The sequence below is a fragment of the Dendrobium catenatum genome, unplaced genomic scaffold (genome assembly GCF_001605985.2).
Source record: "Dendrobium catenatum unplaced genomic scaffold, ASM160598v2 fragScaff_scaffold_1446, whole genome shotgun sequence".
Classification (NCBI taxonomy): domain Eukaryota; kingdom Viridiplantae; phylum Streptophyta; class Magnoliopsida; order Asparagales; family Orchidaceae; genus Dendrobium; species Dendrobium catenatum.
In genome coordinates this window covers 718,750-732,533 of record NW_021319908.1, presented here as the reverse complement: position 1 = coordinate 732,533, position 13,784 = coordinate 718,750, and the positions used below count along the sequence as shown (strand labels likewise).

The 13,784-nt window shown below is 35.8% G+C and overlaps 1 protein-coding gene across 1 annotated transcript in view; it reads right to left on the bottom strand.

The window, feature by feature from the left end:
• LOC110092453 (U1 small nuclear ribonucleoprotein A-like) overlaps positions 1 to 13,049 on the bottom strand; it is a 63,783-nt gene extending 50,734 nt beyond the window's left edge. The window contains exons 1-2 of the mRNA XM_028700077.1: positions 12,810 to 13,049; positions 1,535 to 1,707 (exon numbers count right to left, since the gene is read on the bottom strand). Coding sequence (XP_028555910.1) covers positions 1,535 to 1,707; positions 12,810 to 12,903 — 267 coding nt within the window. The 5' untranslated portion in view covers positions 12,904 to 13,049. The remainder of the gene's footprint in view (positions 1 to 1,534; positions 1,708 to 12,809) is intronic.
• Between the last annotated feature and the right edge of the window lie 735 nt (positions 13,050 to 13,784).

Sequence of the window (13,784 nt, the reverse complement as noted above, 5' to 3'; positions counted from 1 at the left end):
CGCCTGGTTTCCTGTGCTGATTCCACGGTGTGCTGTCTCTGGCTGGTTCCGTGGCTTTGTTCTTTGGCTGCTGCCGCCTGGTTTCCTGTGCTGATTCCACGGTGTGCTGTCTCTGGCTGGTTCCGTGGCTTTGTTCTTTGGCTGCTGCCGCCTGGTTTCCTGTGCTGATTCCACGGTGTGCTGTCTCTGGCTGGTTCCGTGGCTTTGTTCTTTGGCTGCTGCCGCCTGGTTTCCTGTGCTGATTCCACGGTATGCTGTCCCTGGCTGGTTCCGTGGCTTTGTTCTTTGGCTCTTGGGATTTTGCAAATATGCCTCTTGGCCTTTCATTTCTATCTAAAAAATTGGGAACTTTTGGCTGTTAAGTTCCCCCTCTTTGGCCTATATATATGAGGTATTTTGTGAAGGAATGGGTGGTGAATATTTGAGAGCTAAGTGCTTACAAAACCTGAGGGTTTTCTTTGGAAAAGCTTGAGAGCTTTTTCCATTCTCCTTCTCCCCTAGGAAAGCTTGCGAGCTTCTCCTCTTTCTTCTCGGTCTTCTAACCTCCTTCTTCTCTACGCAAGTTCCACCCCACCTGTATCTTTCTTCTAGTTCCGTTGGCAAAGTGGTTGGCTGATTTTGGTTGGCTGTTTTAGAAAAGCTGTGGGCTGTTTCTTTTGTTGGCTGTTTTAGCAAGGTTGTTGGCTGATTGGTGAAGTTTTGGACGGTTTGGTGACATTTTGCTGGAGAAGTTAAAAGGACATTGAATCCCCCTAGCTGTGGTGGACCCTTGGTTTGCATATCTAAACCTTATTTTAAATACTATTCCTACAATCGGTACATGTGAGGAGTCCTCTTGAAGGATGTTCTGAGGATAGTTTTTTTTTGTTAAAAATATTGTTTTTCTTGTTAGTCTTCTTTTGTTTTGATAGTTAGAAGTTGTCTTTTCTAAAGATAGTTGTTTTCTTATTTTGTTCTCAAAGTTACGTCTTAATTTTTATAAAAGTAAGATTTGTTTCTCTTGATTGATTTCTCTTTGTGCCTTGCTCTAATTAGCTTGCACCAAATACCTACCTAAGCTCACTAGAAAGTGTCCTTAGTGGTTCATGGGTTTTCTAGGGCTAGCCAATGCTAAACCCTTGGATGTTCCCCTAGAAGAGTCCTAGGGACAATATCTACACTAAGTTGAGAATTTGAAGAGCTAAGAGTGCCCTGGAAGAGAGAGATCAACCCACTCCAAAAAAGAGGTCAACAATATAGAGAACAAGAAAAACAAAGTTTGCTAGTGCTAACCCCTACTTAAACCGTAATAACAAAAAAGGTGAATTGAAAATAGAACATAATGCAATACAAAATAGGGGTACATGATGAAATCAAAATTTAGTTTTCAAATCATGAAGTAACCTAAGAAAAGATCGATAAACTTCAAATGTAATTAAAATACCATTGATCAAAAAAAAAAATCTGAGAACAGGAAAAAATGCAAACTCGTGAAACTTTAAATCTTTGCAACACATAAGATTCAGAACAACAAAAATTAAACCCTGTCACTTACCATAGGTTTATCATAAAAAGGAAATCCTTGCATCCGCTTTAGTGCCTCCGTAGCTGATGCAACATCTTCAAAGACAACCCATGCTTGACCTTTGTGTTTCAGAGTTTTAAAGGCAAGCACTTCCAATATCTTTCCAAATTGAGAGAAAACCGCATGTAGGGATTTTTTGAGTTCTGGCAACAATTTCAGCAGCTGAGAAACGTGCCCAAATATAGAAAAATTACACTAGAACAACAACAACAAGCCTTTATCCCCTATGTGGGGTTAGCTACATGAATCATTTTTCTCCATTGTCCTGTTAAAAGTCAAATTCTCATCTAAATCTAATAAAGAAAAGTCATTTCTAATATTTTCCAACAAAGTCTTTTTACGTCAAATTCCATCTTTCTTAACATAAGTCAAATTTAATACATCTACTTTCCTAAGCGGGTCAACGGAAAGCCGCCATTTTATGTGACCAAATCATCTAAGGCGACTCTCTCTAATCTTATATTCCACTGGAGCTACTCCAACCTTTTCACGTATATGCTCATTTTGTATCAAGTCTCTTAAGAGAAAAATGACACTAGATGTAAATTAATCAACCATAAAATAAGAAAGTAATTTAGGGTATAGCAAACCACTGGATTACAACAGAAGATTCTTTATTAGATTGATTCTAATAGTATAACAACAATAGCATTTAAAGAAGCATTTTGGTTAATATAAAGAATAGAAAGGAGCAAACTGTAGCTTTTATTTCCATTCAAGTTATCCGTAGTTTAGTTCAAATGCAAATTAAAGTTTATCAAGATAGCAATACATTCAGATAGCACTACTATTAAAAATACTATCATCAATGGCTATGCCTCTGTTTAAGTGATGCTTTTGTTACCTAAAAAAGATGACAATAAAATCTGATTTAGCGATCATTAAGAAAAAAGTTTATTAAAAGATATCAGCAAACTTAAAAAACACTGATTAATGATAACATGAGATGCCATGTATCAATATTCTCTCAGGTTAAATTTAAATTAAACCATAAGAATGAATATTTTCGTCACCACTATTAAAACAACAATATCAGATATATCTTGATATTTTAACTACTGATAAAAGCCACAAATGCTGAAACCTAGAAGCAGTTGCTATTTATGTTCGAGTCAAGAGAAGCATGATTCCATGAAATTTTAATTGACTGTACTAAATGAGATCAGATTCTCCAATGACATATAGGTTATAGACAGCCAAATATAAGAAAAAATAATCATAATTAAACAATAATGAAGAACAGGTAAAAGAACCATACATAAGGTCAAGAGTACAAATTATGTTAGACAATAAAAATGGTATATATATATATATATAAAGATCAAAATAATCTTTCGACTCTTTATAAAGAATTAAAATGGTTCCCAACTAAATTAAACAGTCATTTGGGTCCCTCAAGTGTTTAAAGAGGAATCAAAATAATCCATTGGTGAGGCTCTTTTGATTCCTCTTTAAGGAGTTGAGAAATCAAAATGATCATTTAATGTATTTGGGGACTATTTTGATCTTTCATAGAGAGTCAAGTGACTATTTTAATTATTTTCTCCATATATAACTATATAGCAAAGATTACAAGGCTTCAATTAAAAATAAAGATATTGCAAAAGTTTAAAGGCTATTAAGAGAAATTATTAAGAATGCACATGCTCCAAGTGCACAAACTTTAAGTTCATGATATGCCTTTTGAACGTGTATGATTTTCAAACTATAAAACAATTTATGTTAGATTTAGTAAAATACTAATTTTATTTAAACATTTTTTACTTATTTTCAGAATTATGTCATCTTATACTTGTCAATATCGAATAGCGCGTAATGGCGCAGAGTTTCAATGGAACCCGATAGGAAACAACTGTAGATCTCAAGTATTTCCAATCAATCTTCGGAAAACAGCAAGATAACTCTTCCAAACTACCAAAAAATAGGGAAAACAATAGATTTTATTGCAAAAATCAACTAATGGAAGAAAAAAAAAAGATAGAAGTCATCCTCAATATGAGAGGAGGATCGATCTCTCCCAATCTCTAAACTCCGCTAGAGCCCAAAACAAACTAAGTGATCTCAAATTTAAGCCAAATTCAAGATGCCCTAACCCTAGGAAAACAAACTATTTAATGCATACAATTCAAAAGGAAATCTCTAAACAGTCCCTGCATTCAATTTCCCTCCTAAACTTTCTCAACAAAACTTCCTAAACTGCTCTACATTGCTTGGGCGTCCGATTGAGTGTACAAGAGGCGGAGGTTTCCGCCTCTATTAGCACCTGGGCCGGTACCGTGTGGAACGGCTGGACCGGTCTAACAATATTCCCCTCCCAAAATGCCACCTTGTCCTCAAGGTGGAATGGAGGAAACTGCTGCTAAAGAACATGATCAATAACACTAGACTAAAAAATGGATTTATATTGGGTCAAATGATCCCTGCCTCTAGCATATCCCCAATCAATCTTTCGTATCATCATTTTGGATTTGAGGATAGAGGTACAGTCGAACACTGATCAATGATATCCCTTCCTTCAAGATAATGGCATGCTCCAGCTCTCTCTGTAGAGAAGACCTTGGGGAGGATGAAAAAACTCACTGAACTTCTCTATGAGCGGTTAACCTGAAGTACGAATCTCCCTAATCCTCTAGTCTGACTCCTTCCAAGCATTGCAATTCCACCAAAAATCCTTCTCCAACCTCTTGTATGGTCCTGATCATAGATTTGAGAGATACCCCAGCCTTAGATAGCCCGGTGTCGCCCTGAATTACCATTCTCCTTCCCCCTACCACCAGCTTCATCCTCAGTGCTCCCCAATTGACCTTGGTATTCCCTACGGTCTATAGCAACTTCATTCCCATGATGGCATCAGTGCTCCCCAACTCCAATGGGAGAAAGTCCTCCCTCACTTGGATCCCCTGAATAGTCAGCACTGCTCTCCTACATACTCCTTCACTCATCTCCACAATTCTCGTACCCATCATCATCCTGTAGCACCCCTGTATCCACCAATGTCACCCCCAATTTGTCCACGACCTGGTTGGAGATGAAATTATGGGTAGCTCATTAAGTATCCTGCCTCTAAGAGTAACGCCACTCATCCACCTGAGCATCCTCATCTCTGTAACACATAAGTTAATATTATACTTCTCTTTTAATGGCCAACATTTTGCACCATAAAGCATTGCAGCTTTAACCATCATCTTATAGAATTTTTCCTTAAGTTTGAGGAGAACTTTTTTTTCGCACAACAAGCCAGATGCATTCCCCACCTCAACCATCCAACTTGAATTCTACTAAAAATATCCCCATCACTCTGAACAATAGATCCAAGATATCAAAAATTAATATAACTAGAACTTAAAGTGATATTTAAATATAATAGGTTCATATATAAGAATCAGAATATAAATGGAGATATAATTTCTAAAATTAAGGTTGATAGACAAAAATATGACAACTCTAAAATGGTTGATTTAATAATGATAGCTGAACATTTTTAAGGACTGTTTGGTTGCTTGAAAAAGAAATGCAGTGTAAAATAAATGCAATATAAAATAAATGTAGTGCATTTCGAATACTTTGAGCCCGTTTGGTTGTCTGCAAAATAAACGCAGAAGAATTGTTTCCCTTATTTGGTTAGGTATATCTAGAGTAAAGTAAAAGCATTTTTTTAATAATTTAATTTGGAATTAAAACTAGTGTATTTATAATTATTAGTATTATTTGGTGTTATAAAATAAAATCAGTATATTCATTTATTGCACGATGTCATTATTAATTTTTTTATTATAAGATATAAAATTATGTTGTGTATTACCTTAGCAGTGTGCTGCAATAGATGGAAATATACTTGTGATAGAGAAAAATTTTAATTTTAAATTCTTTTAAAATTTTAAATTTTTATTTTTCAAGTAAATTTTTTACAAAAAAATTGCACAATATTAAATTTTCAAACTACTTTCTTTGTTTAATTTAGCGATAAAAGCAATTGATTTCTATTAACAATCAATAAATCACATGATTCTCATTCATAACATGTAAACAACATTAATGAAATAACATTATGCATATCAATAACATTATGCATTATGGGGACTAGGACATGACCCTCTGCAAATGCAGAATATTTAAAAGATAAACAAATATTAAGACGCAAATATTTTCAAACATATTTTAGAGCCATTATTGCTTTGATGCCTGAACTTACAAATAGTTGCAAAAGAGAAATTTTCTGAAGGCAGAGGAATATTAAGCTGTTAGGCTTTGCAAAGGAGTATGACTTTTCACTGTAGCTATTATTTTGTCCGAATTTCAGCCCCCAATGAAAATGCGTCACGTCCGATACCGAGCTTATACTGAGCGGAACTCGGTACTCGGTACCAAAGCATAAACCGGACGGTTCTCCCGGTTGGAAATTCTAGCTTCCTTATGAAGTTGCTTCTTTATGGGTATAACTTTGGCATTAAGCATTTTTTTTTACTTAATCATGTTTTATCAAATATAAAGCGCAGTTGAATTAAGATATTATAACCATATTTTAATTATAATAATTAAATAATAGAAGTGCATGCTTGTTGGAAACACAATTTTCTGAAGGAAACTATAATTGCTTAAGCAAAGCAACAACAATTCCCTAAACTCAATGCAAATTTGTTATATCTATTTTTAAGCCATAATTACCTTTACACTTCTACTTAAAAAAATTGTATTTTTTTACAAAAAAAAATAGTGGTAGAGCTGTTATGCAGTGTTGAAGGTCACCCATTATCATCAAGATAGTATAACCCATTACACATCCTACCACTACCACTAGTCATCCTAAAGGATAAATCATAAAATTCTTAAAAAGAAAAGAAATATAGCAATGCAATTGAAATTTTCATTCAAGTTTTTGATAAATACAAACTTACAGCTTAAGTTTCAAACATGAAAAATTGAGGAAACAAATAAATTTACAGAAGAGGATGGCACAATGACAAAAAAGGATAAATACATACTTACAGCTTAAAACACTAATATTGACAAAGCCAGAGAATTTACACAAGAGGATGGCACAATGACAAAAAAGGATAACTGATGGAGGAGAAAGATGAATAATTATGTATTAAATGTCTTAGTTATCACTTTATCAAACTTTTGCCTTTAAAACCTGGTTTTTGAAAAAGCATTTTTGAAGCTGTGATTAAGAAAGGAGGTTTTAAAAGCAAAACCATAAACACTTAAACTACCCAAACAAAATCATTCCTGAGAAGATTGCAGTTGTTGTTTTTGTGTCTGCAATCGTTCCTGATACTATTCATTCACCATAAAACCAACACAAGCAACACATTTGGAAAGGAAGCAGAACAAAATTTATTATAGATTTGAGATTTTATATATTAAGCAAACAATTCAACAGAACAACATTTTTCATGACATCTTCATATCTTCCCTAATTTTGAAGAAAGGATGAAAATTAATTTTGTTACAGATTTGAGAGGAGGAAAAGATTGGGAGAAAAAAAGTAAAGGAATGAAGAAGTCAAACAAGAATGACGGATTGACGGGATTTGGATTTTTTACCTAAATCCTGTAGTTCGATGGATTGATGGGATTTGGCCGAAGAAGCGCGCGAAAGGGAGAAAGTTACCTTCACAACTAGCGAGCTCCCGTCCTTACTTCCGATGAAAATGTCGCAACTTCCAATCCGATAGGAAAAGGGAACGTCGTCGAAGGAGCAAAGTCGAACAAGAACGAAGGAGCCGAAGAAGCCAGTCGTGCAATCTTACACCTCTTGCGACGCAATGAAGCCGAATAGCAACGACGATGAAAAGCTTTTCATCAAGAAAATTTATAACCCGCTCAATTTGAGCAGGTTTCTATTTCGCACAAAAGACCTCCCGTAATACAAGCCTAATGCTTCGGAGGATTTCCTTTTGTTCCGCTCAAAATCAACCAAACAACCTAATTTAACAAATGCGTGTAATTGTTTTACTTTACACTCCTAATTCAGCATACCAAACAGCCCCTTAGTCTAAAATGGTACCTCTACAAAGGTATTTTTAAAGCAAAATCAAATCGCAGTAAGGAATCATGGAACTCAACATGTTCAGTCCATGGTCATAGCAACACCATCAACAACCACAGAAGCACTATCATAACCTCCAAAAACTACATCTACAAACCCGGAAGCACCAATGACAAATCCAAGAAAAAGAAATATAAGAGAGAAAGAAGTCTAGACAAGTACAATTCTGGAAGGAGTCCCCTCAACTCTCCAAGAGAATTGCAAATTCTTAGATTTTCTAGAACGGGTAGCTATGATCCAGAAGAATTCCAAATTCTTAGCTTTCTAGATTATTCTAGAATAAGTTAGAGGTTCCAAGATAATCCGCAAATTTTCTACAAGATTCTCAATAGTTACAAGACAAGATTGATCAAGTTTAACCCACAAAATCAGTACACAAAAGAGTCAACAAATATCAGGAGTTTTCAATTTTCTATCAAAAAGGTGCATTGTGGAGTTTGGCAAAACAGTGGCAATCAAATCCTGCCAATTTGTAGCTTTGAGCAAAATCTTAAATGTTTTATTTTTTAAGGATAATTCTGATTTTTTATGCGTATTTTCTTGTTCTGGCATTAATTAACTGCTTTTTGTTGAATTAGCTTCCCATCTACAAGTAATTTTGAACTTTGGATGTTTCTTGATTGTTATTTGAATCTTTATAAATAGAGACCAAATAAAATTGGAAAGAGACAAAGGGAATTGAATGAAAATTGATTATTTTTACCCCAAAATCTCTCTCCTTCTTACCAGTTTGCCCCCTAAGCACAAGGAAACCAAAACCTTCGGCCACTCTATCTCTCCATCTATTTTCTATCTACACAAGTCAGTTAGAATAAAAAAACCAGTCTTCCTGCACCAGTAGCAGTTGTGGGACAACACTCAAAAGGAAAGAGTTGTTCCTGTTCCTCCTTGATTTGTTGTTTAATAGCACTATTAGTGAAATTCAAAGGAGGGGGAGAAAGGTGAAAACACAAGCAAAATGCAATGAAAAGCCAAAGGAACTCTTGGCCAATAAAGGAGAAAGGTCTTGGTGAAGGTTTCCAAGAAACAAAATAGGTCTCATTATGTTATTATGATAGCATGCTTTTCAAATTGCTCACCAAATTAAAATCTATTTTATGTGTTTGCCAATTTTCATTTGCGTGGATTGTTGGTCAATAATGTTGGGCCTTTCCATTTCATTAGTAGATCCACCTGGTCGGATACCCTAGAAGTATTGAAAAACCTTATGTGATCTCCTTATATTATTTTGCATGGTTTTGGATTGGGAAAGACAGATCCCACAACTCTAGTGTAAGTGACACATTTAGTCACCAAACATCCAAAAGCTCCCTCACATAAACATGGAAGGTCTTGATCACCAACTCTATCCAACATAGTTCTGGATCAAGCAATACTTTTAATATGCCCATAATGTGGACCAATGATTTTTTTTAAACTGTATTTATTTATCAGAAAATTAGATAGTACTTTCATGTCATCCCTATAGAGGGATTGGCAAGGAAGAAGTGAAACTATCCTTCTATGCCAAGAAAGACATATCCGTATCCTGCATGAGGCATTGAAGTTGTGTGTGGACCAATACTAAGTAAGGAAAAGCAAATGTTGGTGAAGTGCAGAGCACCTAAGCAGAGAAACACTTGCCACCATGAAAAAAAAGGATAATATGGCTGCCTTGTTGATAAATGTTAGTTATGTCAAATAGTAGTTATCAAAAGAAACAAGCAAAGAGAAAGAAAAAAGAGAGAGGATAGACCAAAGCTTCATACTCAATTTCTGCTGAGGAACGAGTGATAATGGGTTGCTTCTTAATGTTACATGAGACTATAGTATTTGCTAGGTAAGAGTAGTGCCCAAGCTTGGATTTTATGGCTTAAGCATCACTCACCCAATCAAAGACCATGTAGGAATGTTACACACAAGTTCACCCCACTAGACATGTATGGCATAATTTGCATTTCATTTGATGCATCGATGGAGATGTTTAAGAAGCTAGAAGTGATTGTTATGATTAGCATGTATATGTTGGCAAAGGAGGTAGAAGGCAAAGGAGATGTTGGGGTCAGTGACGATGAGGTATTGAAGAGAATCTATGAGGTTACTCTGAGGTATTGAAGAGAATCCATGAGCATTGCCTTGTTATCCAACATGCACAATTTTTGAGAAATTTTCTTAAAATACTCTTCTTGGTAGAGGAAATAGCTTGTGAGTATGCTAGTTACTTGCATACAGAGGAAAAAAGGATATTTGGCAAAAGGTTCATGTGAACATTTTGTGTAGATTTTGGAAAAAAGAAGAGATCATTGATTTATCATTTCCTATAAGAGATCATCAACATAGACGAGTAGGTAGATGTGAATATTGTTGTGGGATAGGTAAGGAGAGAGGTCACCTGAGTTGTTTTAAAACCTTTTTAAAAGTGTCCATTGAAATCCGAATACCATTGACATGGATATTGTTTTAAGCTGTAGATAGCTTTTTGTATTAGACATACATGTGTGGATTTTGTGGATTACAAAAACCAAGAGGTTGTGTCATGTAAACCATCTCCTTTAGTTACCTATAGAGGAAAGCATAAGACACATCCAACTAAAAAATGTCCCAATTGTAAAGGGGAGTGGTCATGAGTGAAGATTCTAATAGTGAGCATTTTGGTGAAAGGGTTTACTATTTTGTTGTAATCAATGACATGTTCCTAATTAAAGCCATGAGTACTGAGTTAAGCATTGAACTAGCCAACTAGGATATAGAACCATCTAGATGATATATGGTCTTTAAGGTTCATCAATAGCTAAGAAGTTTTTGAAGTGGTGGTAGAGAAACAAGTCTCTAAAGTTTTGCTTGGAATAGTTTTTTTTTACTGCTTTCTAAAGCAGCTTTTTAGTACAAAATTTCATGAAAGAAGTGAAAAAGCAATGCTTAAAAGCTATCCCATATGAAGCCTAAGTTACATGTAGTTACATATTAAGTTACATGTAGTTACATATTATCAAACATTTAAGGCATGGCTTGACGTCAAGGAGCATGGCAAATAACTTGAGGATAACCCTTGGGTTCTAATGCATTGTACGAGCATGATGAAGATTTAAAATGTGACATGGCTTGAGGGAACCTATTATTAACCTTAGGAGTAAGGGATGGTTATTGATAGTGAGGGTGGAGGTAGTTGAGAGGCAGATACAAGACTACTTGAAGTGGGGAAGTTGACCAACAAAATGATGGGAAGAGGTGTAGAGTTGGGAGGAGTGATGGAGGAAGGGATTCATTCAGATGGAGCAGAAATTGGAGCAGAGAAATATGGATGTGGCAATAGACTGAAGGAGGGAATGAGGATAAGGAGTGGGGGATTGGTTGATGGCATTGACGAGATAATTGGTTTATTTTATCGGTAGTAGGAGAAGATGGTTTCATTTACAACGGCATGCCAAGAGATTGTGGTTTTGCCAAATGTAGGGTGAAGACATTTGGCATTTAAGAATGTTTAAGTGTTATTAGTTGCCTCTGTTTTGTCCCTCTGTTTTTTCGAAACATGGCAAAGTTGTGTCATCTGCCTTGTCCACAAGAGAAGGTTATTGGACACAATTGTTGGAGGTCATATGGGCAATAGGAGAGACAAGTTTATCATTTCTTGGTGGAGACATTGACAAAGTGGACTTTCTCACTATATCGAAGATAATTGAGATCATTGAAGCTTATTAGAGAAAATTTTACTCAAATGATTCTTATGAAAGCTTGGTACAAGGGACGGGCTATTGAGAATGTAGAGGATGATACCCTCGTTGTCAATTTAAGAACCAATAGTAGCAACTTGACCGATTAAGGATATGACTTTCATTCGATATTGTGTCATTGTCTGATTCTTCATTGAGATAATGGCGCTTGTTCTTTAGTTTGATGATGCATGATAGATTGGTGTATAAGCAGCATTCGATCGTACCAAATTTTAGAACATGAGTACATATTCAAAATGCAATGAAGAATTGAAATGGTAACAATAAAGTAGAGCGGTGAATATATGTTTTGGTCTATCAACAACCATGTTTTGTAAAGAGGCTTGAGAGAGAGTGAATGTCAGAGCCATCTAGCAATCTGTCAGATCCATTAGCTCTTAATATTTTGAGTATTTGAGATCACGTGAAATAGTTGTCACTTTTCAATTAAATGTTGCTGATTTGTTCCATGTGTGACATCAAGAATTTGAGAGGAGGAATGGTGTCTTTGTTCATCGTGTAGTAGTTGGAAGTTTCATTAGTGAAGGAGAATCATAATTGCTCCATGGGTTTTGTAGGGATGAGAGAACTGGAAAATCTGCTAGGCAAAGTCTCTGATACCATAAAGATAAATGTAAAAGCATACAGTATAAGCTAAAGTAACTGATAGAATAGGAAGAACGGACAGGAAATCCAGTATAGTACTAAGTATATATATGGAATGTAATTCTAACGTTAGATCTTAGCACATAACTACATAATTTATTTTGCTTAGAAGGCCAGGATTGCTTGAGTAGCTTTCTGTAGATGAATTGGCACAAGTGGAGGCTGCTCCGGTAGCTGTGATTGGCAGAGTTTGTTACAGATGTTATTACAGATACTGTAGAAGAGTCCAAAATTTCTGGATAGTACAGAAATTGCAGGGTGGTTTAGTCACAGACTCCTAAGGCTCGTCACCATTATGACTCCACACTGAAGAAAACATTACCGGCTAAAACAAACTTTATGAGGTCTGGCAGCTACAAATATTCCCAGACAAACAAACAATCTTGCAACCCTGTAAGAACTAAACCTGCACCATGTTTTCGGCGCTTTTTTGTAAAAGGACACAGCACCGTGACGTTGAATAAAAACAAGCGCCTTGTTTTCACCTTATATTTCATTGTCAGCCCCTTCAAAATCAAAAGGCATATAGGGCAGACAAAAGCTAACGAGCCTATAAGACAAAAAAAAAACCACAAAAGCAGTTTCGAGCAACCAGACTTGTCATCAACCAAATGAAGGAAGTGTCATTTTCATCTCCCTTGTACGATATGCGATAGCGAACAGAAGTATGTAAAAACCTCGTTGCGGTTAAGAGTTTAGGATTTATTTTCGCCTATTGCAAGACGAAGCACTAAGAAGACTCGAAAATCACTAACGTAGGAATAAAGCTTTATGTGCAGCAATCCAATACTCGCACAGAAAAGAAAAGGCCAAAGGGGACGGGATTGTAGGGAACTCACCTTCCAGCTTTATCTTCTCATTGAGATTGTTGATATAGATTGTCATGTTGGTTGAAATGGCCAGTGTTTCGCCTCCGCTGGTTGCGATGCTCATCCTGCCTGCCGGCCGTAGAACGAGAGAGAGAGAGAGAGAGCGCGCGCGAGCGAGCGAGAGGGCGTGGTGGGGGAACCGGACGAGCGGTGCGGCTGGAATGTTGCCGGGCTTTTTTTTGGGAGGGGGGAGAGCAAATTATTGGGTCAGGTGATCGAACGCAGAGATAGATCCAGATATTAATAAAATATTATTTTAAAATTAGCATAACTAAAGCGCAGGTAAAGCGCAACTAAAGCGCAAGTCAAAAAGCTCAACTAAAGCGCAACCAAAGCGCAACTAGGATATAGATGTTTTTATCGGCCTAATGTTAGAGAGGCTTTAAAGAAAATGAAGTGTTGAAAAGCTGTTGGACCTGATGATATCCCAATAGAGGTGTGGAAATGCTTAGGAGATGAAGGAATTTCTTGGCTTACTAAACTTTTTAATACTATTTTGAAGTCTAAAAAGATGTCAGATGAGTGGAGAATGAGTGTGTTAATTCATATTTTTAAGAAAAAAGGTGATGCACAAGATTGTGCAAATTATAGAGGAATTAGGTTAATGTGTCATACTTTAAAACTATGGGAGCAAGTTATGGAACGTAGGTTGCGGCGTGATACTAATGTTTCTCAAAATCAATTTGGATTCATGCCGATTAGGTCTACTATGAAAGCCATACATTTATTTATAGATTTTATGGATAAATATAAAGAGAATAAGGAGGATCTACATATGATACTTATTGATTTAGAGAAAGCATTTGATAAAGTTTCAAGAAAAGTGATATAAAGAGTTCTTGAAAAGAAAGGAGTTAATAACACTTATATATATTCAAATAATTAAAGATATGTATGCATTATCTATTACTTGTCTTCAAACACAAAGTGGTTTGACGAAGTATT